Source organism: Amblyraja radiata, chromosome 1, assembly GCF_010909765.2.
Source record: "Amblyraja radiata isolate CabotCenter1 chromosome 1, sAmbRad1.1.pri, whole genome shotgun sequence".
Taxonomy (NCBI): Eukaryota; Metazoa; Chordata; class Chondrichthyes; order Rajiformes; family Rajidae; genus Amblyraja; species Amblyraja radiata.
Genome location: NC_045956.1, coordinates 183,865,111 through 183,892,160, shown reverse-complemented (window position 1 = coordinate 183,892,160; position 27,050 = coordinate 183,865,111). Strand labels below are relative to the sequence as shown.

Below are 27,050 nucleotides of genomic sequence, written 5' to 3'. Positions count from 1 at the left end.
GGCAAAAATCTTAGGGTTACTGTCTCTTCCCTCCTCTTCTCCCTCTGCGCTGAGGCGATTCCCCACCGGGCGATGGCACAACAGTCCCGCGGCTCACCGAACCCCGCAAACGGGCCGGTTCAAACACCGCGGCCCGGGGGTGGTCGAAGCTGCCGCCCTCCAGTCCAGCACACGCAGCCGCTGGCCCGCGGCTGAACCCAGGACTCAGGTCACTGCCGCCAGAACGCCGTCCCAGCCACCGGAGCACCGTTCCAGCCCCGAGCCGGATCGCCCTCACGTGAGTACCGTTCTCCCTCGGGCTGGGCCACTCCGACGGGAGTGCCGTTCACCCTCGGGCTGGGCCACTCCGACGGGAGTGCCGTTCCTCCCTCGGGCTGGGCCACTCCGACGGGAGTGCCGCTCCTCCCTCGGGCTGGGCCACTCCGACGGGAGTGCCGTTCTCCCTCGGGCTGGGCCACTCCGACGGGAGTGCCGTTCCACCCTCGGGCTGGGCCACTCCGACGGGAGTGCCGTTCTCCCTCGGGCTGGGCCACTCCGACGGGCCACAGCCCCTCACGGGAGAGTCTCTCAGCCCCTCGCCAGGCCACTCTCACGAGAGCGCAGTTCCAGCCCCGGGCTGGGCCACCCTCACGGGAGCGAGCTCAGGGCGAGTCCTGTCAGCTGCCTCCAGAGTCCCGAGGTCGCCAGCTCCGCCATTAGGCCTCAGTGTAGACGGAGGCAGAGAAGGGGGATACGACAAAAAGGTCGTATTCCCCCGAAGGGAGAGACAGCAAGCCCCGTTTCACCCCCCACCCCACATAAACACGACCTAAAAAACAAAAACGTAACTAGACAAAACGAAAAAAACAACACAAAAAAGTAAAAAGTAAAAGACAAACGGACTGCAGGCGAGCCGCAGCCGTTCCCAGCGCCGTTCCCAGCGCCGCCACTTCCACTTTCTATTACAAATCTCAAATTGTGGAGTACAGAGGCAAATAAATGCCTGTATTTTACCCATATCCCTCTAAGCCTTTCCTGTCTAAATGCCTTATAATTGTTATTATAGTTTCTGTCACCTTTGGCAGCTCGTTCCGCATAATCACCACCTTCGGAGTGAATAGGTGACCCCTCGGGTTCCTATTATTCCTGCACCTAATAGACAATAGGTGCAGGAGTAGGCCATTTGGCCCTTCGAGCCAGCACCGCCATTCAATGTGATCATGGCTGATCATCCCCAATCAGTACCCCGTTCCTGCCTTCTCCCCATATCCCCTGACTCTGCTATCTTTAAGAGCCCTATCTAGCTCTCTCTTGAAAGTATCCAGAGAACCTGCCTCCACCGAGGCAGAGAATTCCACAGACTCACCACTCTCTGTGAGAAAAGGTGTTTCCTCGCCTCCGTTCTAAATGGCTTACCCCTTATTCTTAAACTGTGGCCCCTGGTTCTGGACTCCCCCAACATTGGGAACATGTTTCCTGCCTCTAAAGTGTCCAAACCCTTAATAATCTTATATGTTTCAATAAGAAATCCTCTCATCCTTCTAAACTCCAGAGTGTACAATATTAAATCTTTCCCTTCATATTAAACCTATGTCATCTGGATGTTGATTGCCTTATCCTGGGTAAAGGATCTGTGCATTCGCCCTCTCAATTCCCCTCAGGATTTTATACAGCTCGATAAGATCATCACTTAGCCTCCTGTGCTCCAAGAAATAAAGTCCTGTTTTGCCCATCTTTCCCTATAGCTATTCTGGGTAAGAGACTCATTTGTCCTTTCTATTCCCCTCATGATCTTATACACAGCCTCTTTACAGAGTGATATTGAGTATAGATTTGGGATGTCATATTACAGTTGTACAAGAACGACATATAGAGTCATGGAAGTCGTACAGTGTGGAGACAGGCCCTTCGGCCCTACGTCCATGCCAACCAACATGCCCCAACGATATTAATCCTGACCTACTTATCAAAAAAAATTTAAATGTTGTGATCGTACCTGCCTCAACTACCTCTTCCGACAGCTTTTTTTCAAATACCTATCACAGTTTGTGTAAAAAGCATGCTCCTCAGGTTCCTGGTAAATCTTTCCCCCTCAGCTTAAACTCATGTCCTCTCTTGTTGATTTTGAGGCCTTGTAATAATAAAGACCTCACATCTTGGCAGGTTATACACTGTTTATTTAGAATAAACAACTACAAGCTCTTACTTGAGAGTTAACATCATACGGAGGAGTGCAGTAGATCGCGACGCTAATAAGCTAATGGGCGTAACTACAAAAGCATGACTCATAACATGAGCCACTGATCTACATCCCCCCTCTTAAAGAATCAATAGCACTATACCCATAGAAACATAGAAAATAGGTGCAGGAGTAGGCCATTCGGCCCTTCGAGCCTGCACCGCCATTCAATATAATCATGGCTGATCATCCAACTCAGTATCCTGTACCTGCCTTCTCTCCATACCCCCTTTAGCCACAAGGGCCACATCTAACTCCCTCTTAAATATAGCCAATGAACTGGCCCCAACTACCTTCTGTGGCAGAGAATTCCACAGATTCACCACTCTTTGTGTGAAAAATGTTTTTCTCATCTTGGTCCTAAAAGATTTCCCCCTTATCCTTAAAAAAGAAGGATAAATAACTAAGCAAAGTGAAAATCACAACCGATGACAAACGTATGTAAAGTCAAACATAGTCCGGATACTTCACGACCGGCCTGCTAACACGACCGGCACGTGTACGATAGAGGCCATCTCCATTCCTCTTCCACGGGGACAGACTTGGTGATTTCAGCACCGTGGGGGAGTGGACCAATGTCTCTGGGGTCGAAGCAGGAGACTGTGGCACAGGCGAAGATGGAACAGACAGAGGAACTGTGCTGGCAAGAGCATATGAGGGTCACCAGATGCAGATTGAAATGAACTTGTACGATCAGGATAATAAGGAGGAGGGATTGGCTCCTTCACAGGCAGAAGATGTTGTCTGTTTCGTCCGTAGGTGCCGCCATCGGTTCTAACAATGTACGAGCGTGGCTCCGAAGCTAGACCAGAAATCACTCCAACACGCTCATGGCCTTTGTCAGTCTGTAAGCGGACCGCCTGCCCTTTGGTCAATGGTGGCAGAGGCCTGCTCGTCTTGTCGAACCATTTTTTTTGAATGTCCCGCTTCTGTCGTAACCTGGTTTGAATACCCTCAGGTGGAAGGGCATGTGGGATTAATGTTTATTCTGCGACGGGCAGCGAGGTACGGGTCTGCCTTGACAATAATCGTTGAGCAGGGGAACCCAAGGCAGGGTCACAAGAAATGTTGCGTAAGTTGAGCAAATCTAGGAATACATCAGACTTGGCCCTGTGAGAGCGCTCCATGAGTTGTTTCGCACTCCGGACAGCCTGTTCAACCAGCCCATTAGACTGTGGATACTCAGGGCTGCTGGTGATGTGGTGAAAATTCCAGCATCTGGCAAACTCTCTGAATTGTTGGCTGGTGAACTGGCTGCCATTGTCAGTCAACAGCTTGCCTGGAGATCCATGGATGGAAAAATGACGAGATAATTTCAAAATCACGCCGCTGGAAGTGGGGCTGTTGAGAAAATCAATATCGAACCATCCTGAATACGAATCCACAAGCACCAGGTACTGCTTGCCGTGCCACTCAAATAAATCAGCTGCCACTGTAGACCATGGGTGCGCAGGTACAGGATGTGGCAGAAGTGGTTGCTTTTGTTGAAGAGGTGCCATGCTATTGCACACAGCACAAGCTGCCATATTGTCGTTGATGTATTCGGCCATGCCAGGCCAGTAAAACATGCGTCCTCGCCCCCCCTCCTTGCGGCCTACCATTGGATCGGAGCGGCCTTTCCTACCAGAGACCAGGGCTTCGGCAGCACGGCGCTGGATTCACCGCGGAGCGGGCAATACCTACCTGGATCGCCGTTTGAAGCTCCGGAGCTCCAACATCGCAAAGCTGTGGTTCGCGGAGCCCCCAGCGCGGGCAGCGCTGACTCCAACATCGCGGAGTACTGGGCCCCTTTGCCGAGGGCCGCCAGTGTTGAATCTCCGCCCGGCTCAGCCTGGGGATGTCGGGAGCCGCGGACTCTGGTAGGAGGTGGCCGATTCAGAGGTCCAAGCCGCGGAGGTTGCCCTCCAGTCCCTACGTCGGAGTTCCATCATCCCGGCGAGCGGGCCTGAGCGGTTGGGCCGCCCGTAGCGGCGACTGCGGAGGGCTCCGGAGGCCACGACCACGGGTGACCATCAGGAACATTAGAGGAAGATGACTGACTTTGGTGCCTTCCCTCACAGTGGGAAACTTTTCGATTCTGCTGTGTGGGGATGTTTTATGTTGGACTCTATTTGTGTGTTGTGTTCTTTATTTTACTGTATGGCAGTATGCAAAAACAAATATCAGACCTCGGTCTGACAATAAAGTGCCATCGTATCGTATTGTACTTGCGATTGACATGGTATTACCTGATTTGTTTGGAATGCCTGTCCAACAAAGCTTTTCACTGTACCTCGGTACACATTGCAACAATAAACCAACGTACCCATGTACCCAAGATGGACACAAAAAGCTGGAGTAACTCAGTGGGACAGGCAGCATCTCTGGAGAGATGTGCCCATATACTTAAGGATCGCATAAATGTATTTTGGATAATTATTTATGTAAGTATTTTTTTTAATTTGCAGGCGTGCCCGACTCAGATTCTGAATCCGAAGATGATCAGGTGAAAGGCACTGCCAGGAGAGAACCTATGAAGCGCAAGTCATCTTCCACCGCAGAACAACCTGCAAAGGTATGAACATTGGTTTTGTCTTTTTGCGCTATTAGTGGGGTTTTTTTTTAGTGTACATATTTACATGTCTCTGAGTGACTCTCAGTCTGAAGAAGGGTCTCGACCCAAAATATCACTTATTCCTTTTCTCCAGAGATGCTGCCTGACACGGCTGGGCTTCTATATTGCAGCAGCTGGGCTTGTACACTCTGGAATTCCGAAAGATGAGAAGGGTTCTCATTGAAACATATGAGATTATTAAAGGTTTTGGAGGCGGGAAACATGTTCCCGAATCAGGGGCCACAGTTTAAGAATAAGGGGCAAGCCATTTAGAACGGAGATGAGGAAAAACTTTTCCACACAGAGGGTTGTGAATCTGTGGAATTCTCTGCTTCAGAGGGCGGTGGAGGCCGGTTCTCTGGATACTTTCAAGAGAGAGTTAGATGGAGCTCTTAAAGATAGCAGAGTCAAGGGATATGGGGAGAAGGCAGGAACGGAGTACTGATTGTGGATGATCAGACATGATCACAGTAAACATGCTGGCTTGAAGGGCCGAATGGCGTACTCCAGCGCCTCTTGTCTATTGCCTATTGCCTACTCCCACACTCCAAAGACGTACAGGTTCGTAGGCTAATTGGCTTCGGTAAAATTGTAAATGGTTCCTGGTGTGTGTAGGATAGTATTGGTGTGAGGGGAACACTGGTCGGCGCGGACTTGGTGGGCCAAAGGGCTTATTTCCGCGCTGTATCTCTAAACTAATCTAAACTAATCAACTAATAGATTGGGTACATGCCCAGAGTAGGGGAATCGAGAAACAGAGGACTTAGGTTTAAGGTGACAGGGACATTTAGACAGGTACATGGACAGGACAGGTTTAGACGGATATGGGCCAAACGCAGGCAGGTGGGATTAGCGTAGATGGGGCATGGACAAATTAGACCGGAGGACCTGTGTCCATGCTGTATGGCTCTAGGATTCCATGAGTTCTGAAGCTCACTTCAAAATGTTGTCCTTGGTATCAATCCTCCTGCTGTTGCAAACACCTTTCCGAAACCCTTCGTGATTTTAAACCCCTATTAAATCCACTTTACTTATTATGCTGTGCTTGCAGCTACTCATCTCGAAAGCGTGCGTGCCCAATCTTGCCCCCTAAAGACCTGAAATGTTTTTGCCTGTTGTTGATGATAATATGGTTCACTCCCTGGGAATGGATTCCCCCGCGGTTCCTGAGAACATGTCCTCTTATTAAAAATAAATCACTATTTTACTCCGACTTTTCCGAATGCCTGTCGGGCTAACAACAATGTTGGGCCGTGCTAAAGGGAGATGCATGCACGTAATCTTGGCCAATCTTGAAGTACAGCTGGTTCATGGAGAGACGTGCAAGAGCAACTTGGTATTAACTGGATTTTTGTTTTCGCCGAGCGTTGCAGTTCTACGGGGTTGCTTTAGGCTTCTCAAATGCTGAGTACCAAATTATTGAGATTTACAAGGATCCTGCTGAATCCTTATGCTGTCTTCTTACAGCATGGGAGCAGCTCTGGCCCCACTCGTCCAAGCCGACCAAGATCCCCCAGCTAAAATTATCCCATTCGCACACATTTGGTCCATATATCCCACTAAACCTTTCTTATCCATGTACCTACTGCAATGTCTCTGAAATGTTGTTATCATACCTTCCTTAACAACCTCCTTTGGCAGTTCTTTCCATATACCCACTCATTTTCACACCTTACCCTTCCTTATCTCTGTGTCTCCCTCTCCCCTGACTCTCAGTCTCAAGGGTCCCGACCCAAAACATCACCCATTCCTTCTATCCAGATGCTGCCTGTCTGGCTGAGGTGCTCCAGCATTTTGTGTCTATTTTAGGATTAATAGTGACTTGGTTATATGGATCCGGAACCGCAGCGTAGATTCACAAGGTTAATTCCCGGGATGGCGGGACTGTCATATGCTGAGAGAATGGAGCGGCTGGGCTTGTACATTCTGGAATTTAGAAGGATGAGAGGATATCTTATTGAAACATATAAGATTATTCAGGGTTTGGACACGCTAGAGGCAGGAAACACTCTTAAAGATAGTGGAGTCACGGGATATGGGGAGAAGGCAGGAATGGGGTACTGATTGTGGATGATCAGCCATGATCACATTGTATGGCGGTGCTGGCTTGAAGGGCCGAATGGCTTGCTCCTGCACCTATTGTCTATTGTCTATAACAATCGACCCATTTACAGTGTACAGATACATGATAACGTTTAGTGCGAGGTAAAGCCAGCAAAGTTCGATCAAGGGTAGTCCAAGCGTCACCAATGAGGTAGACAGTAGTTCAGGACTGCTCTCTGGTTGTGGCAGGATGATTCAGTTGCCTGATAACAGCTGGGAAGAAACTGTTCCTGTATCTGGTTGTGTGCATTTTCGCACTTCTGTACATTTTGCCTGATGGGAGGGGAGAAGAGGGAGTGGCCAGAGTGCGACTCGTCCTTGATTATGCTGGTGGCCTTGCCGAGGCAGCAAGAGGTATAGATGGAGCCAATGTCACAAGAGGTATAGATGGAGCCAGTGTGATTATCTGGGCTACGTCCACAATTCGCTGTCTCGGATAGAGTTTTTCCCAAACCAAGCTGTGATGCATCCTGATAAAATAATTTCTATGGTGCATCTGTAGAAGTTGGTGAGAGTTGTAGGGGACATGCCAAACTTCTTAAGCCTGCTAAGAAGTAGAGGCGTTGGTGTGCTTTCCTGGTCGTTGCTTCAGTATGGGTGGTCCAGGAGAAGTTGTTGGTGAGATTGAACCCTAGAAATGTGAAGCTTTCAACCATCTCTACTTCGGCACCATCAATGCAGACTGGGGTGTGTGAACCGCTTCACTTCCTGAAGCCCATCACTATCTCCTTTGTCTTGCTGACATTGAGAGAGAGGTTGTTGTCTCCACACCAGGACACAATGTTCCCAATCTTCTTTCCTGTACTCCGTCTCATCATTATTTGGCATCCAGTCGAAAAACTGAACTGAAATGTTTCGTAAACAATAGATAATAGACAATAGGTGCAGGAGTAGGTCATTTGGCCCTTCGAGTCAGCACCGCCATTCAATGTGATCATGGCTGATCATCCCCAATCAGTACCCCGTTCCTGCCTTCTCCCCATATCCCCTGACTCTGCTATTTTTAAGAGCCCTATCTAGCTCTCTCTTGAAAGCATCCAGAGAACCTGCCTCCACCGCCCTCTGAGGCAGAGAATTCCACAGACTCACCACGCTCTGTGAGAAAAAGTGTTTCCTCGTCTCCGTTCTAAATGGCTTACTCCTTATTCTTAAACTGTGGCCCCTGGTTCTGGACTCCCCCAACATCGGGAATATATTTCCTGCCTCTAGCGTGTCCAAGCCCTTAACAATCTTATATTGTTCAATGAGATGTCCTCTCATCCTTCTAAACTCCAGAGTGTACAAGCCCAGCTGCTCCATTCTCTCAGCATATGACAGTCCCGCCATCCCGGGAATTAACCTTGTAAACCTACGCTGCACTCCCTCAAAAGCAAGAATATGCTGCACTCCCTCAATAGCAAGAATGTTGCGATAGTACCAACCTCAACTACCTCATCCAGCTGCTCGTTCCATACACCCACCACCCTTTGTGTGAAAAAGGTACCTGTCAGGTTCCTATTAAATTTTTCCTTCCCGGTCTTAAACCTAAGTCCTCTGGTTATCGATTCCCCTAATCGGGTGCGTTCACGATCTATTCCTCTCATGATTTTTATATAAGATCACTTCTCATCCTCCTGCTCTCCAAGGAGTAGAGTCCTTAGTTGCACGACCTCTCCGTGTAGCTCAGGCCCTCGAGTCCTGGCAACATCCTTGTTAATCTTCTCTGCACCCTTTCCCGCTTGACAACATATTTTCTATAACATAATGCCCAAAACTGAGCACAATGCAGACTCACCAATGTCTTATGCAACTGCAACACGACCTCCCAGCTTCTATACTCAATACTCTGACTGATGAAGGCCAATTTGTCAAAAGCCTTTTTGACCACCCTATCCCTCCCACATCCCTCTGCTCAACAACACTCCAAAACTTTCCAAAATGCAACAGCTCACATTCATATATATTAAATTCCATCAACCCATTTGTCCAGCTGATCAAGATCCTGCAGCAATTTTTCACAACCAAAGTCAAAGTCAAATTTATTCATCACATGGACCAACCAAGGTACAGTGAAATTAATTTGCCATGCAGTGATACAGTTGGAAAAAAAACCATCTTCACTATCTACACTTTTGTGTCATCTGCAAACTTGCTAATCTTGCCATGTACATTCTCATCAAAATCATTTGCATTGAAATCATCTTTTATGTTTGTAGAAAATTGCAAAGTTAGAAAAGTCACCGAAAGCGAAAGGTAAAAGCGATGAAGGAGATGACGCTGATGATGAAGAGGATGATGATGAAGATGAGGAGTGAGTTACTCTTCCCTTTCCGTTCTAAACCAGACAACTTGAACTGTGGATGCCTCTTTTCTCCAGCACAGGTTCAAACACTTGCCAAGTGTACGAGAAACATTCATGTGTCAAGATGTTGGTGCAATGTCCTCCATCAGTATTGAGTATTCATTCTGAAGAAGTGTCTCGACCCGAAATGTTCCCATTCCTTCTCTCCAGAGATGCTGCCCATTCCGCTGAGTTACTCAAGCATTTTGTGCCTATCTTCTGTAGAGTATAGAAGTTAGGAGGTTATGTTACAGTTAGACAAGCCATTGGTGAGGCCCCATTTAGAGTATTATGTTCAGTTTTTGGTCACCGTGATATAGGAAAGATATTGTTAAACATAGAAACATAGAAAATAGGTGCAGGAGTAGGCCATTCGGCCCTTCGAGCCTGCACCGCCATTCAATATGATCATGGCTGATCATCTAACTCAGTATCCTGTACTTGCCTTCTCTCCATACCCCCTGATCCCTTTAGCCACAATGCTAAATAGCTGGAAAGGGTGCAGAGAATTACTAGGGTGTTGCCAGGACAAGGGCGAGGTTGAGCAGGCTTTGACTTTATTCCTTGGAGCGCAGGAGGATGAGGGGCGATCCTATAAAAGTGTACAAGATCATGAATAGATAGGATAAATTCACAGTCTTTTATCCAGTGTTGGGGAATCGGGAATCAGAGGGCATGTTTAAGGTGAGGGGCGAAAGATTTAATAGGAACCTGAGGGGCTACGTCTTCACATTACGGGTGGTCGGTGTATATAACGAGCTGCGAGAGAGAGTTGACGCAGAAACTATCACAACATTTAAGAAACATTTGAACAGGTACAAATATAGGATAGGTTTAGAGGGATATGGGCTAAACGCAGTTACGTGGGACTAGTGTAGATGGGGCATGTTGGTTGGCGAGGGCAGGTTGGGTCAAAGGGCCGATTTCCACACTGTATGATTCTAAATGACTCCAAGATTTATTCTTATGAATATCATGTATTGTCATGGAAAGATAGACAATAGGTGCAGGAGTAGGCCATTCGGCCTTTCGAGCCAGCACCACCATTCAATATGATCATGGCTGATCATCCAAAATCAGTACCCCGTTCCTGCCTTCTCCCCATATCCCTTACTTTTGTTAGCCCTAAAAGCTACATCTAACTCTCTCTTGAAAACATCCAGCGAATTGGCCTCCACTGTCTTCTGTGGCAGAGAATTCTACAGATTCACAACTCTCTGGGTGAGAAAAGTGTTTCCTCATCTCAGTGGCTTACCCCTTATGTTTACACTGTGACCCCTGATTCTGGACTCCCCCAACATCGGGAACAATTTTCCTGCATCTAGAGTGTCGAATCCCTTAAGAATCTTACATGTTTCTGTAAGATATCCTCTCATCCTCCTAAATTCCAGTGAATATAAGCCCAATGGACCATTCTTTAGGTCTAAACCATTTTGAACATCAGTTAGGAATCTACGAGTAGAACATAAAATACTGGAATAACTCAGCAGGTCAGGCAGCACCTCAGGAGAATGTGGATGGGTGATGAACATGGTTACAGGTTGAGACCCATTTTCAGACCGTTGGGTCTGACCATCTGTAGGTCAGACTGGATAAGTACCGTGAAAGACATTTGTGAAAATGATGTAGAGTCAAGCAGCACAGAAACAGGCCCTTCGACCCAACCAGTCCATGCTGGTCAAGATGTTTTACATAGAAACATAGAAAATAGGTGTAGGAGGAGGCCATTCGGCCCTTCGAGCCACCACCGCCATTCATTGTGATCATGGCTGATCGTCCCCTATCAAAAACCCGTGCCTGCCTTCTCCCTATATCCCTTGACTCCACTAGCCCCTAGAGCTCTATCTAACTCTCTCTTAAATCCATCCAGTGACTTGGCCTCCACTGCCCTCTGTGGCAGGGAATTCCATAAATTCACAACTCTCTGGGTGAAAAAGTTTTTTCTCACCTCAGTCCCGCCATTCCAGGGATCAATCTCGTGAACCTACGCTGCACTGCCTCAATCGCAAGGATGTCCTTCCTCAAATTAGGAGACCAAAACTGTACACAATACTCCAGATGTGGTCTCACCAGAGCCCTATACAACTGCAGAAGAACCTCTTTACTCCTATACTGAAATCCTCTTGTTATGAAGGCCAACATTCCATTACCTAAACTAGTCCCATTGACAGAACGAAATAATTTGTTCTTCCAACAATTTCTAGTTTCATGGTCACAATTACTAGCTTAACACTCCGGATTTATTTAGTTTGTTCAATTAAAATTCCCGAGCTGCTGTATTAGATTGAAATTCATGTTTCTGGATCAATAGCTAAACCCAACGTGCTGGAGGAACTTAGCGGGTCAGACAGCATCTACGGTGGCAATGGACAAATGATGGTTGTGAAATCAAGTCCGATGGCTTCTGTTGCCATAGCTGCTATATGACCAGACCTCGTAGGACTGTCCTGGAGTGCAGAGTCTTGCAGAGCTTGTGTTGCCACGGACGGACAAATGCAAATGCCTGAGTAGAGGGGAGGTTTGCTGAGGGATTTGCGTTGTAAACATCGAAAAGTGCAGCACAAGAACGGGCTCTCTGTGGAATTCTCCGCCACAGAGGGCGGTGGAGGCCGGTTCTCTGGATGCTTTCAAGAGAGAGCTAGATAGGGCTCTTAAAAATAGCGGAGTCAGGGGATATGGGGAGAAGGCAGGAACGGGGTACTGATTGGGGATGATCAGCCATGATCACATTGAATGGCAGTGCTGGCTCGAAGGGCCGAATGGCCTACTCCTGCACCTATTGTCTATTGTCTCTTCTGCTCACAATGCTTGTGCAAAACATGATGCCAAGACCAGCTCTGATCGACCTATCATAACCCATATCCCTCCATTCTCTGCATATCCATGTGCCTATCCAAAAGCCTCTTAAGTGTCACTATCATATCCGCCTCCACAACCACTCCCTGCAACGTGTTCTAGGAACTCACCACCCTCTGTCTAATAAAACGTGCCCCACTCAATGGATTTAAACTCGCCCTCCCCGATCACCTTATACCTATGCCCTCTAGTTTTGGATATTTCCACCCTGGGATAAAGATTCTGACTATCTGCCTGATGTTGCCCAGCATATAAACTTTGCCCCTCAGTGAAGTTTGTAAAGGTATTCATTATAAACTTGCACAGTTGTGTGTATATATATAAATTGCACAATTTACAGGGTGACAGAGTGGCGCAGCGGTAGAGCTGCTGCCTCACAGCGCCAGAGATCCTGGCTCGTTCCTGACTATGGGTGCTGTCTGTACAGAGTTTATACATTCTCCCTGTTGCCGCGGTGTTTTTTTTACTGGTTTTCCTCCCATGCTCCAAAGACGTGCAGATTCATAGGTTAATTGGCTTTGGTAATATTGTAAATGGTGTTGGTGTATGTGGTGATTGCTGGTCAGCGCCGACTCGTTGAGCGGCAGGTCCTGTTTCTGGCTGTATCTCTAAAAGTCTAAACCTACAAGATCCAACAAGTCTAAACCTACAAGATTGAGTTGGACTCTGCTAATTTTTGTGTTACGAGTGTACTATGTTTTGGTTTCAAAACGTACTGAATCGGCATTTCGCCAGCAACTCAAGTTTATTGTCATATGCACAAGTACGGTGGGGTACTGGTACAATTAATATCTTGTTTACAGCAGCATCACAGGCACATAAACTAAGACAAAGTACTGAAATAAATTATACATAAATGACTCGTAAAAATTGTAGGAGAAAGAGAACTGCAACAAAAAAAACAAGGCATTAATGCAAAACACAACGAGGGAAAAAAATCATCACTCTATTTAGACTTTAGAGATCAATTAATTAATTAATTAATTAATTCATAAGTTTATTGGCCAAGTATGTTCACATACAAGGAATTTGCCTTGGTGCTCCGCTCGTGACAACCTGAAGTACTGTAGAAAAACATGCTAGAGAAACTCAGCAGGTGAGGCATCTATGGAGCGAAGGAATAGGTGACGTTTCGGGTCGATACCCTCCTTCAGACTGAAGAAGGGTCTCGACCCGAAACGTCACCTATTCCTTCTCTCCATAGATGCGGCCTCTCCCGCTGAGTTTCTCCAGCATTTTTGTTTACCTTCGATTTTTCCAGCATCTGTAGTTCTTTCTTAAACATGACATACAGTAACAATTAAGAATGGTACATAAAATATTAATAATAAAACATGCTAATTTAAACATTTGAATTAAATAAAATACCAGAGCAAAAAGAGGCTACAGATTTTTGGTTATTGAGTAGAGCAACTACTCGTGGAAAAAAAGCTGTTTTTATGTCTGGCTGTGGCAGCTTTGACAGTCCGGAGTCGCCTTCCAGAGGGATGTGATTCAAAGAGTTTGTGGCCAGGGTGGGAGGGGTCAGAGGTGATCTTAGCCGCTCGTTTCCTGGCCCTTGCAGTGTACAGTGTACCCGCTCGCTTCTTGACCCTTACGGCGCGGAAACAGACCCTTCGGCCCACCAAGTCCGCGCCGACCAGGGGTGGGGAACCTATGGCCTTAAGACCACATGCGGCCTTCTAGGCCATTAAGGGCGGCCTTTTGAATGAATCCAAATTTTGTAGAACAAATCTTTTTCTTTTTATTAATGTTTTGTTTGTCTTTTATTATTTTTATTTTAATCTTAAAATGAACGTATTTAAAATACCAAAGAGTAAAAGAAGATTCAACAAAATAATCCTCCCCGACTGATGCCCACAATTAAAAGATTAGTAAGTCATGAGGGCTATTTTAACAAATTAATGTACATTTTGAAGTATATCTAATTGCAGTTTCTTGGATGCTGCCTTATAGATTACAGCTAACTTAATGCGGCCTTCCACCATGGAAACGTTCCCCACCCCTGCCCTGTACACGAGCACCATCTAATGACCTTGGGACAATTTCCAATCCATCTAAGCCAATTAACGTACAAACCTGTACACCTTTGGAGTGTGGGGGGGGAATCTGGAGTACCTGGCGAAAGCCCACATGGTCACAAGGGGAGAACGTTCAAATCCCGTACAGACTGCAGCTGGAGTCAGGATGGAACCCGGGTCTCTGGCTCCGTAAAGCAGCGACTCTACTGCTGTGCCACTGCGCCGCCCGAAGCTATTATGGAACTGCAAATTACTAGCAATCTTATACAGTGATGTATCTTCTCCCACTGAATTTGCCGTGTTGCATTTCAGCGAAGAGGAGGAGGAGGAGGAGGAGGAAGATACTGATGACGAGGATGTGGCAGAGGATGAGGATGATGATGAAGAGGAGATGGCAAAGACTCCTCCAAAGAAAACAGTCAATGTGAGTTAAGATAACTCTTTGTATATATAGCTTGCCAAATCCCTGCAATTAGTGTGGACAATATCTTGTGTCTCTACGATCAAGTCAGTGATCAGAGGAGATGATGGGAGCTCTAAGCTCTGATGGAAGTCAAATGTAGGTCCCTTACAGTCAGAGACAGGTGAATTTATAAAGGGAAAACGGAAATAGACATTAGACAATAGATAATAGGTGCAGGAGTAGGCCATTCGGCCCTTCGTGCCAGCACCGCCATTCAATGTGATCATGGCTGATCATCCACAATCAGTACCCCGTTCCTGCCTTCTCCCCATATCCCTTGACTACGCTATCTTTAAGAGCTCTATCGAACTCTCTCTTGAAAGTGTCCAGAATGGCAGAACAGTTAAACGAGTCTTTGGTTCTGTCTTCACTAAGGAAGACACAACAATCTCCCAGAACTGAAAGGAATCCACATTAGTCAGTAGATGGTGTTGAGACTGAAGGCAGATAAAGCCCCAGGGCCTGATGGTCTGCATCCCAGAGTGCTCAAGGAGGTTGCCCTAGAAATCGTGGATGCATTGGTGATCATTTTCCAATGTTTTGTACATTTTCCAATGTTGCAGTTCCTGTGGACTGGAGGGTAGCCAATGTAGCTCCACTTTTTAAGAAAGGAGTGAGAGAGAAAACAGGGAATTATAGACCTTGCATCGGTAATGGGGAAGATGCTGGAGTCGATTATTAAAGATGTTATAGCAGCGCATTTGGAAAGTTCAACATGGATTTATGAAGGAGAAATCATGCTTGACTAATCTACTTGAATTATTTGAGGATGTAACAAGTAGAATGGATAAGGGAGAGCCTTTGGATGTGCTGTATCTGGACTTTCAAAAAGCCTTTGACAAGGTTCCACTCAAGAGATTAGTGTGCAAAATTAGAGCACATGGTATTGGGGGTAGGGTATTTACATGGATAGAGAACTGGTTGGCAAGCAGGAAGCCAAGAGTAGGAATTAACAGGTCCTGTTCAGAATGGCAGGCAGTGACTAGTGGGGTGCCGCAAGGCTCGGTGCTGGGACCCCAGTTATTTACAATATATATATTAACGATTTAGACGAGGGAATTAAATGTGACATCTCCACGTTTGTGGATGACATAAAGCTGAATGGCAGCGTGAGCTGAGATGAGGATGCTATGAGGCTGCAGGGTGACTTGAATAGGTTGGGTTAGTGGGCAGATGCATGACAGATGCAAATTAATGTGGATAAATGTGAGGTTATCCACGTTGGTGGTAAGAACAGGAAGGCAGATTATTGTCTGAATGGTGTCAGATTAGGCAGTGAAGATAGCTAATGGCATGTTGGCCATTGCGAGAGGATTTGAACTTCGGAGCAAGGAGGTCCTACTGCAGTTGTACAGGGCCCTGGTGAGACCGGAACATGGAGCACTGTGTGCAATTTTGGGTCCCGGCCTTAAATGTCACCTTATTCATGTTCTCCAGGGATACTGCCTGGCCCACTGAGTAATGCCCCTGTCCCACTTAGGAAACCTGAACGGAATCCTCTGGAGACTTTGCGCCCCACCCAAGGTTTCCGTGCGGTTCCCGGAGGTTGCAGGTGGTTGCCGGAGGTTACAGGTAGTGGAAGCAGGTAGGGAGACTGACAAAAACCTCCGGGAACCACACGGAAACCTTGGGTGGGGCGCAAAGTCTCCAGAGGTTTCCGTTCAGGTTTCCTAAATAGGACGTGCATTAGTCTCGCACTTTGTGTCCTTTTGTGTAAACAACTTGTGCAGTTCTTTGATTCTACTTTTAAACTGCTGGAGGAACTCGGCAAGTCAAGCAGTTTTTGCAGGGAAATGGTCACCCTTCCATTTGCACCCCTTTGTGTTCTCCACGTACCACCTTGTTTGCTGTATCCACTTTTCCATCCCGTACCTGACTCATCTGCCAATGAACCACCTCGTCTGGATCCATCTTTATAACTTAATATCTTGCCTTTATAACAAGAGGGATATAGGAGCAAAGAGGTCCTTCTGCAGTTGTACAGAGCCCTAATGAGACCACACCTGGAGTATTGTGTGCAGTTTTGGTCCCCTAATTGGAGGAAGGACATTCTTGCTATTGAGGGAGTGCAGCGTAGGTTTACAAGGTTAATTCCCGGGATGGCGGGACTGTCATATGCTGAGAGAATGGAGCAGCTGGGCTTGTTCACTCTGGAGTTTAGAAGGATGAGAGGGAATCTCATTGAAACATAAGATTGTTAAGGGCTTGGACACGCTAGAGGCAGGAAACATGTTCCCGATGTTGGGGGAGTCCAGAACCAGGGGTCACAGTTTAAAAGTAAGGAGTAAGCCATTTAGAACGTAGACGAGGAAACACTTTTTCTCACAGAGAGTGGCGAGTGTGGAATTCTCTGCCTTTCTCCAGGGGGCGGTGGAGGCAGGTTCTCTGGATGCTTTCAAGAGAGAGCTAGATAGGGCTCTTAAAAATAGCGGACTCAGGGGATATGGGGAGAAGGCAGGAACGGGGTACTGATTGGGGATGATCAGCCATGATCACAGTGAATGGCAGTGCTGGCTTGAAAGGCCAAATGGCCTACTCCTGCACCTATTGTCTATTGTCTATTGTTTCGTGCTCAAGATTTGGTGTCCCAGTAACATTCCCATCTTCACAAATGCAACCAAAGCAGAAGAGCTTGCTGATCACAACATTGCTATTTCTAGAACGGTTTGACGTCAAGCGAACGCATCGTATAAAGGCATGTCCTTCATCGAGCTCGGTGGAAATTATAGCTGCTGTGCGTCTCATTAAAATGAATGACTTGGGAGACTTTGAACAGCAGCTGAATCAGGGTCTGGTGTCAAAAACGTTTGTGTAACACGTCCTCATCTCACAGAGGTGTATAAAATCATGAGGGGAAGAGGGTGAATGGTACCTTTTACCAAGGGTAGGGGAATTAAAAACCAGAGGACATATATTTACCATGAGCCAGGCAAGATTTGATACGAACCTGAGAGGCAACTTTATCACTCATGGTAAAGTGGTCATATGGGTGGTGGTCATATGGAATGAGCTACCAGAGGATGTAGTTGAGGCAGGGACTATAACAGCATTTAAAAGACATTTGGACAGTTACATTGTATGGGAAGGGACACCAAAGATAGACACTAAATGCTGGAGTAACACAGTGGGACAGGCAGCATCTCTGGAGAAAAGGAATGGAAAAAACGCAGCCCGCCCCCGCCCGTGAACACAACCCGCCGCTGCACCCGCCCGCGGAACACAGCCCACACTCTGCTGCTTCAGCTTTAATCTGGGCGGCTTCTGAACATGCTCACGCGGGTGCCAGAAGGGGCCTTACCTTCATGGTGACTGACAGGCGAGAAGACCAATCTGCTGATCTCATGATTATTTAAACCTTCATAGCTTTTATAATGTTCCACCGATCTGAACAAAACTTGGTCTGCTTGGAGCAGAGGAGAACGGTGAGTAAGGTGGCGAAAAAATCCTAGCGATATAGGTTGCCGTTTTTGCGCAAATTTAAACACAACGCAGGCCGGAAGTGGTCAAGATGAGAGTTTTAGTAGTAGTATAGATGGGCTAAATGCAGGCAGGTGGGACTATGTAGATGGAGCATGTTGGTTGTCAGCAGCAAGTTGGGCCATGTCGGACTATGTTTCCATGCTGTAAAACACTATGAATCTAACTTCATAGGGGCATAGAGTCATCCTGCAGAAAAACAGCCTTTCAGCACAAATCGTCAATGCCAACCAAGATGCCTCATCTAAGCTCGTCCCATTTTCCAGTGTTTGGCCCATATCCCTCTCAACCTTTCCTCTGCATGTATCTGTCCAATGTTATGAGGTGTTTGGCATGTGAGACCCCACATATTGCAGGTCTACGAGGAAATACGATCATAAGTGATAGGAGCAGAATTAGGCCATTCGGCCCATCAAGTCTACTCCGCCGTTCGATCATGGCTGATCTATCTCTCCCTAATCCCATTTTCCTGCCTTCTCCCCATAACCTCTGACACCCGTAAGATGATAAATGGAACTAACTGGATTGCTCTGCTGAGAAACTGTGTACCTAATAGATCAAGTGATCTTTTTCCGTGTTGTAGTAAGTCTTACAATATTGAAGTAAATTGTCACGAAAAATCGCACGCCAGCTGAAAAGATAGGAGAGCCAGATTCATGAGAGAAAGAAGCGGTGCTTCTGGCTGCGGCACGGCGGGAACTTTAAATCTTCGACCGCCGGCCTGCGGCCTACACCAACCTGAAGCCGCGGTCTCCGGTGGGGAGGCACCGATTCCGGACTTACCTGGACTTTTGCCTTGTCTACTCATCTGGACGCCTGACTCCTGAAGAGTATTTCTGATCTGTCGGACAGGTGTTTGGGGATTTTTCTTTATTATAGAGAGAATTCTTCTGTCATCAACTTTAGATCTTCCTTGGCCTGCCAGCCCCTTTGCGATTAGTAAGCTCACCAGTGCTCTCTTTCTTCTTAATAATGTTCCAAACAGTTGATTTTGGTAAGCCGAAGGTTTGGCTAATGTCTCTTTAACAGTTTTATTCATGTTTCTCAGTCTCATAATGGCTTCTTTGACTTTCATTGACACAACCTTGGCCCTCATGTTGATAAACAGCAATAAAAGTTTCCAAAGGTGATGGAAAGACTGGAGGAAAGACTAGGTGCTGAGAGCTCTCTTATACCTGCACTAAGGAGGCATTTAAACACACATGAACAATTACAAACACCTGCGAAGCCATGTGACCCAAACATTATGGTGCCCTGAAATGGGGGGACTATGTATAAACACAGCTGTAATTTCTACATGGTGAAACCAAAATGTATAAAAATGCCCTTTAATAAAATCTGACAAGTTTCTGCCTTACAGCGCCAGAGACCCGGGTTTGATCCTGAACACGGGTGCTCTCTGTACGGAGTTTGTATGTTCTCCCTGTGAAAACCACGTGGGTTTTCCCCGCCTGCTCTGGTTTCCTCCCACACCCCAAAGACGTGTAGGTTTATGGGTTAATTGGCTTCTGTAAATTGTCCCTAGTGTGTCGGGTAGAACTGGTATACGGCTGGTCGGCGTGGACCTGCTGGCGAAGGGCCTGTTTCACGCAGTATCTCTAAACTAAATTAAGTGAAGGACCCAAACCACCCCAGAAACAGACTGTTCCAGCTGCTACGTTCAGGCAAGCGCCTCCGCTGCCATGTAGGAAAAACAGAGAGGATGAGACGGAGTTTCTTCTCACAGGCCATTAGGACTGTAAACTCTGATCTCACTGAGGCGTAATTACTGTTGTGGCTTTTAAAAAATATATAAATACTGGTTCTGTTGTTCTGTTGTTTTGCACAATCCCGCAGGCATTGCCACTTTCATTTCACTGTACATCTTGTATGTGCATGTGACAAATAAAGTTCAGTGAGGTGTCCTGCACCATACAGCCACTAGGGTGTGCAGTTGCCTCTGTTACCACAGTTTGTATTCTGGTCTTTGGTAATCAGTGGCCAAAAGATCAGTTCCACATACCCTCTACCCTCCAGGTCAAAATGTTTCCCCTCAGGTTCCTATTAAATCTTTCCCCTCTTACCTTAAACCTTTGTCCCTTAGTCCTTGATTGGATAGGTCAATAGACAATAGACAACAGGTACAGGAGTAGGCCATTCGGCCCTTCAAGCCAGCACCGCCATTCAATGTGATCATGGCTGATCATCCCCAATCAGTACCCCGTTCCTGCCTTCTCCCCATATCCCCTGACTCCGCTATCTTTAAGAGCCCTATCTACCTCTCGTTTGAAAGTATCCAGAGAACCTGCCTCCACCGCCCTCTGAGGCAGAGAATTCCACAGACTCACAACTCTCTGTGAGAAAAAGTGTTTCCTCGTCTCCGTTCTAAATGGCTTACCCCTTATTCTTAAACTGTGGTTCTGGACTCCCCCAACATCGGGAACACGTTTCCTGCCTCTAGGCTCTTAACAATCTTATATGTTTCAATGAGATCCCCTCTCATCCTTCTAAACTCCAGAGTGTACAAGCCCAGCTGCTCCATTCTATCAGCGTATGACAGTCCCGCCATCCTGGGAATTAACCTTGTAAACCTACGCTGCACTCCCTCAATAGCAAGAATGTCCTTCCTCATTAGGCATCTCCTGCAACGTTCCCTACTCCGACCCTCCCCCCCCTCCACCCCCCTGCCAATTTATCTCCTGAAATGCATCGTCATCCATGGCTCTCCGAGTCAACCTGGGCTCTGTCGCAAAATGTGTAGGAAGGAACTGCAGATTAAACCGAAGATAGACATAAAAAGCTGGAGTAATTCAGCGGGTCAGACAGCATCTCTGGAGAAAAGGAATAGGTGACATTTTGGGTCTGAAGAAGGGTAATGAACAGAAACGCCACCTATTTCTTTTCTCCAGACATGCTGCCAGGCCCGCTAAGTTATTCCAGCTTTTTGTGTCTATCTTGGGGTCTGAGTCAGCTGGTTTGTGTGTTGATATCTCACATCAGATGTTTGTGCAATTCATACTAACACAGCAGTTCGTTACAGAAGCTTAGAGAGTCATAGTCACACAGCGTCAAAACTGGCCCGTCGGCCTAACTTGCGCTCACTGACCAACATGTCCCATCTGCACTAGTCCCACCTCCCAGCGTTTGGCCTATACCCCTCTAAACCTATCCTATCCGTGTACCTGTCCAACTGTTTCTTAAACAATGTGATAGTTCCTGCCTCAACTACCTCCTCTGGCAGCTCGTTCCATACACAAGTTCAAGTTTATTCGTCACATACACATACGAGATGTGCAGTGAAATGAAAAGTGGCAATGCTCGCGGACTTTGTGCAAAAAACAAACAACCAAACAAACTACAAACAGAATGAAACAGAATCACATATTCTTTTACATATTACATATTGCATATTGTGGGAGGAAGGGAAAAGGGAAAAAAAGCAGCAATTATGAAAAAAACAGTAGAATGGTACAGTAACGTTAGTCCCTGGTGAGGCGCCACCCTTTGAGTGAAAAAGCTACTCCTCTATTAAATCTCCCCCCTCTCCCCAACTTTAAACTATGTCCTCTGGTTCTTAATTAAGAAAGAACTGCAGATGTTGGTAAAATCGAAGGTAGACAAAAAATACTGGAGAAACTCATTGGGTGAGGCAGCATCTATGGAGAGAAGGAATTGGCAACGTTTCGGGTTGAGACCCTTCTTCAGACTAAGTCTGACTAGGTCTCGACCCAAAACGTTGCCAATTCCTTCTCTCCATAGATGCCGCCTCACCCGCTGAGTTCCTCCAGCATCTTTTGTCTATCTCTTCTGGTTCTTGATTCCCCTACACGAGGCAAGAGACTCCGTCCATTTACCCGATCTATTCCTCTCATGATTTTTGCACACCTCTATAAGATCACCCCTCATCCTCCTGTGCTCCAATAAAGTCCCAGCCTGCCCAACCTCTCCCTATAACTCAGGTCCTTGAGTCCAGCAACATCCTCGTAAATATTCTCTGCGCCCTTACAAGCTTGACAGCATGTTTCGTATAACATATAAAGGAAGATTTAACTTTAATCAATCAAATCTACTCAAATTTAAAAAAACAAAATCAGTACAGAGGGGTTATTTTCAGTGAACATAAAATATCACCAGAAAGCTGCCTGGGTTAAAGGGTTTCATTTATCAGGATGCTGTCTGCATTGGAGGGTTTCAGATACAAGGAGAAGTGGATTGTGAAATAGACTTGGATTGTTTTCTCTGGGCATCGGAGGTTGAGGGGAGACGTGATAGAAGTATATAAAATTATGGGAGTCATAGATAGCGCCGACCAGTGTTTCTCAACCTTTTTACCCTTGTGGAACCCTAGCAATGGTTTTCATGTCTCAGGGAACCCCTATTAAACAATTACTATATAACGGAGATGAATGTGGGACTGTACCTTCTCTGCCTCAGAGGGCCGTGGAGGACAATTCTCTGGATGCTTTCAAGAGAGAGTTAGATAGAGCATGGATAGTGGAGTCAAGGGATATGGGGAGAAGGCAGGAACGGGGTACTGATTGGGGATGATCAGCCATGATCACAGTGAATGGTGGTGCTGGCTCGAAGGGCCGAATGGTCTGCACCTAGTGTCACACTGGCTCCATATTGACGTCGTTAAATATATTCCCTATGGTTATTATACTTTTAAATGATACAACAGGTTGAAGACTTTATTATAATACCCAAGAATTTTCCAAGAATATGCCGCACGTGTATAATAAAATTACGAATATGAAATTAAACACAAAAATCACACAACAATGCATTTACAAATGATTAGCCTATGTATCACTCGTTCTCTTGGAACCCATAGCGAACTCTCGTGGAACCCAAGCATTCTGGGGAACCCCAGTTGAGAAATACTGGTGTAGACAGTGTGAATCTTTTTCCCAGGGTGGAAATGTCCAACACTGGGGGGGCATAGCTATAAGGTGAGAGGGGGGCAGTTTAATGGACAGGGGTGGGCAACCTTGTTCTGCAATGGGACCAGGACGCATGTCTGTGAGCGGATGGCAGGCCACATCTATCACGTGTATACATGGATCCCGCCCCTTCGAGGTCGCCACCCGGAGCACTGGCCTCTAGTTACGGGCGCTCACCAACATGGCGAACCTACGGACCATTGCCTTGGCTCCGTCCTGAAGGCAGTGGCTCAAATACTCACACTCACTCGTCCCCGGCCTATTGACAACCCCGATCCCGACAGTGAAGCCCAGACACAGAAGGTGCACGGCCATGCCGGCGGCTTTGCGCAAGATGCGGTACAGCCAGAGCTCGGCGGCTCCGCCATTGCGGCCGCTAGCACAGGCCGCCTTGCGTCACCGTGCCTGGGCACCGCGAGTCCTCGGGCCCGGGAGGTACCGGAGAGGACGGAAGTCTGCGGGCCAGATGATTACGGAAGAAATAAATATGCCTGCGGGCCGGATGATTTCGGGTTACGAGCCGCATTCGGCCCGGGGGCCATATGTTGCCGACCCCTGGATTATGAGACCAGTTTAACTTGGCTGAGGAGACGACTCACGGCCATACAGGCAACATCCCGGCGACCATGTGGCAACAGCCTAGTCGCTTGTTGTCGCCTAAAAAATCGTCCGAGTGGGACAGGCCCTTTACTACCTGTGCATTATCAATGTGACTGTCCAAAAGTCTTTTAAATGCTCAAGAAAACACACCAACACTTCTACTTCCTAAAGGGCCGGTCCCACTTGGCCGTCATTTGCGCGTCACGCAGATGACACGCAAAGATTTTGGACATCTCAAAATCCTACGACGCAGCGCGCGGCCGCGTGTCACGGCCTATGTCATCACGCACCATGCGCGCGTAATGCGCACCATGCGCGCATCATGCGTCGTGCGTCATGACTTGTAAATTATGTTGCGTAAATTATGCGCAAATGACGGCCAAGTGGGACAGGCCCTTAAGAAGGCTGAGGGAGTTCAGCATGTCCCCAACGACCCTCACCTGCACATCTGTGGGAAAACATGAAAACATAAGAATAAGGGGTAGGCCATTTGGGACTGAGATGAGGAAAAGCATTTTCACCCACAGAGTTGTGAATCTGTGGAATTCTCTGCCATAGAAGGCAGTGGAGGCCAATTCACTGGATGTTTTCAAGAGCGAGTTAGATCTAGGGCCGAATGGCCTACTCCTGCACCTATTGTCTATTGTCTATAACTTGTTCTATTTGATCTTATTGGATTTTGCACGTCGGGTTGATTGCATTTGTCGAAACAGGGCGTACAGATTCAGATTCAGATTCAATTATAATTGTCATTGTCAGTGTACAGTACAGAGACAACGAAATGCATTTAGCATCTCTCTGGAAGAGCGACATAGCAAATGATTTGAATAAATAATAATAAGTGTCCTGGGGGGGGGGGGGGGGGGGTGATTGGCAGTCACCGAGGTACGTTGTTGATTAGAGTGACAGCCGCCGGGAAGAAGCTGTTCCTGGACCTGCTGGTTCGGCAACGGAGAGACCTGTAGCGCCTCCCGGATGGTAGGAGGGTAAACAGTCCATGGTTGGGGTGAGAGCAGTCCTTGGCGATGCTGAGCGCCCTCCACAGACAACGCTTGCTTTGGACAGACTCAATGGAGGGGAGCGAGGAACCGGTGATGCGTTGGGCAATTTTCACCACCCTCTGCAATGCCTTCCGGTCGGAGACAGAGCAGTTGCCATACCATACTGTGATGCAGTTGGTAAGGATGCTCTCGATGGTGCAGCGGTAGAAGTTCACCAGGATCTGAGGAGACAGATGGACCTTCTTCAGTCTCCTCAGGAAGAAGAGACGCTGGTGAGCCTTCTTGATCAGAGTTGAGGTATTGTGGGTCCAAGAGAGGTCATCGGAGATGTTGACTCCCAGGAACCTGAAGCTAGAAACACGTTCCACCTCCGTCCCGTTAATGTGGATGGGTGTGTGCGTGCCGCCCCTGGACTTCCTGAAGTCTACCATGTGAAGGTTGCAATCTCCCACCCCAGTCCTGGGGTAACTCAGCGGGTCAATAGACAATAGGCTTACTCTAAATGGCTTACTCTTTATTCTTAAACTGTGGCCCCTGGTTCTGGACTCCCCCAACATCGGGAACATGTTTCCTGCCAGATGACTTGGAAAAGGCTGGGTGAGTGGGCAAATGCATGGTAGATGCAGTATAATGTGGATAAATGTGAGGTTATCCACTTTGGTGGCAAAAACAGGAAAGTAGACTATTACCTGAATGGTGGCCGATTAGGAAAAGGGGAGATGCAACGAGACCTGGGTGTCATGGTACACCAGTCATTGAAAGTAGGCATGCAGGTGCAGCAGGCAGTGAAGAAAGCGAATGGTATGTTAGCATTCATAGCAAAAGGATTTGAGTATAGGAGCGGGGAGGTTCTACTGCAGTTGTACAGGGTCTTGGTGAGACCACACCTGGAGTATTGCGTACAGTTTTGCTCTCCTAAAGAGGGAAGTCTATTAGGACCGAGATGAGAAAAACATTTTTCACACAGAGAGCGGTGAATCTGTGGAATTCTCTGCCACAGAAGGTAGTTGAGGCCAGTTCATTGGCTATATTTAAGAGGGAGTTAGATGTGGCCCTTGTGGCTAAAGGATCAGGGGGTATGGAGATAAAGCAGGTACAGGATACTGAGTTGGATGATCAACCATGATCATATTGAATGGCGGTGCAGGCTCGAAGGGCCGAATGGCCTACTCCTGCACCTATTTTCTATGTTTCTATGACCTCTTTGCTCCTATATTCGATTCCTCTTGTTATAAAGGCCAATATGCCATTCGCAGGCAGCATCTCCGGAGAACATGGAGAGCTGATTTTTGTAATCGGGACCTTTCTTCAGAACGGACAGTGCAGACGGCTATTGACTCGGCATGAGAGGTGAGGACAGCTTTGCCGCTCATCCCGACGGGTCAAGCCGCCCCCTTCCCAGGCTTGACGGCGACCCCCAATTCCCAGGGTGAAACACGATTCCGGAAAGTTCCCGAGCTGATCACATAATGAGCGAGCGTAACGCTTATGTTTGCCGCTTCTGTTTCCCCCCCTCCCCTCCCCCTCCCCTTCTTCTCATCTGCGGAATCCCACACAGAAACATATAGAGGGGTCGCGGGCAGCGCTTTGATCTAAGGCTAGGTGTGTTGCAACAGAGAGCCACCTTTTTTTTTCACCCCCCCCCCCCCCCCTCCTTTCTCTCTGCGACATTCGTGCGTTAATCTCTTGAGTTGAAAATAAAAAGCCCAGGTGCACCGAGAGACCAACAAAAGCACCAGTTGGAAGTGAATGTGGCCATATCATCAGCTGGGGGGGTGGGAGAGAAAAGAAAACACCCTTTGTTCACTTGCGCCTTTTTTTTTCTTGGCATGAAGAGCGACTGGGGAATTACTGACTGAAAGCGAAGGAGAGATTACAAAGCTGGACCCATATGATTAAATTCAAAACCATATATTTCAACAGGTTGGGAGCTTGTCTCAAGTTAAACGATTGAAACGTACAATTTTAGACTGCTGGACATGGCTATTAGCTTTTTTTTACAAACAAAACTAATAGCCATTTCTGCGCCGTATATCATTTTCTTCAGACAATTTTTATTGAAGCCGATTGGTAATGTTTTAAATTTCCACTTGAATGTGTGAAGAAGGAAAACAAGAACTTGTATTTATATTACCCCCGTCCGTGACCTAATACGCCCCAGTGGAATCGTTGCGTTACAGTCACTAACTACTTTGATAAATGGCACGGAATGTGAGGACTGCAGGTCCCCCCAATATATTTGATCATCTCTTCGTACAGATGTCACTTACCGGGGATAGATGCTCCACAGGTGACGGGAGAGGACTCTGTTGCCCATAAAGTCATGGAACTAAAACAGTATGGAAACAGGCGCTTTGGCCCAACTGGCCCATGCCAAACAGTGGTTTCAATGGTGCCTTATTTGTCACATGCAACTACACAGCCGAAACGTTGCCTATTTCCTTCGCTCCATAGATGCTGCTGCACCCGCTGAGTT

At 47.1% G+C, this 27,050-nt stretch overlaps 1 protein-coding gene across 1 annotated transcript in view; it reads left to right on the top strand.

Annotated features, from left to right (window-relative positions):
* LOC116982605 (nucleophosmin-like) overlaps positions 1–27,050 on the top strand; it is a 110,305-nt gene that overhangs the window by 22,617 nt on the left and 60,638 nt on the right. The window contains exons 5-7 of the mRNA XM_033035893.1: positions 4,666–4,772; positions 9,110–9,204; positions 14,424–14,535. Coding sequence (XP_032891784.1) covers positions 4,666–4,772; positions 9,110–9,204; positions 14,424–14,535 — 314 coding nt within the window. The remainder of the gene's footprint in view (positions 1–4,665; positions 4,773–9,109; positions 9,205–14,423; positions 14,536–27,050) is intronic.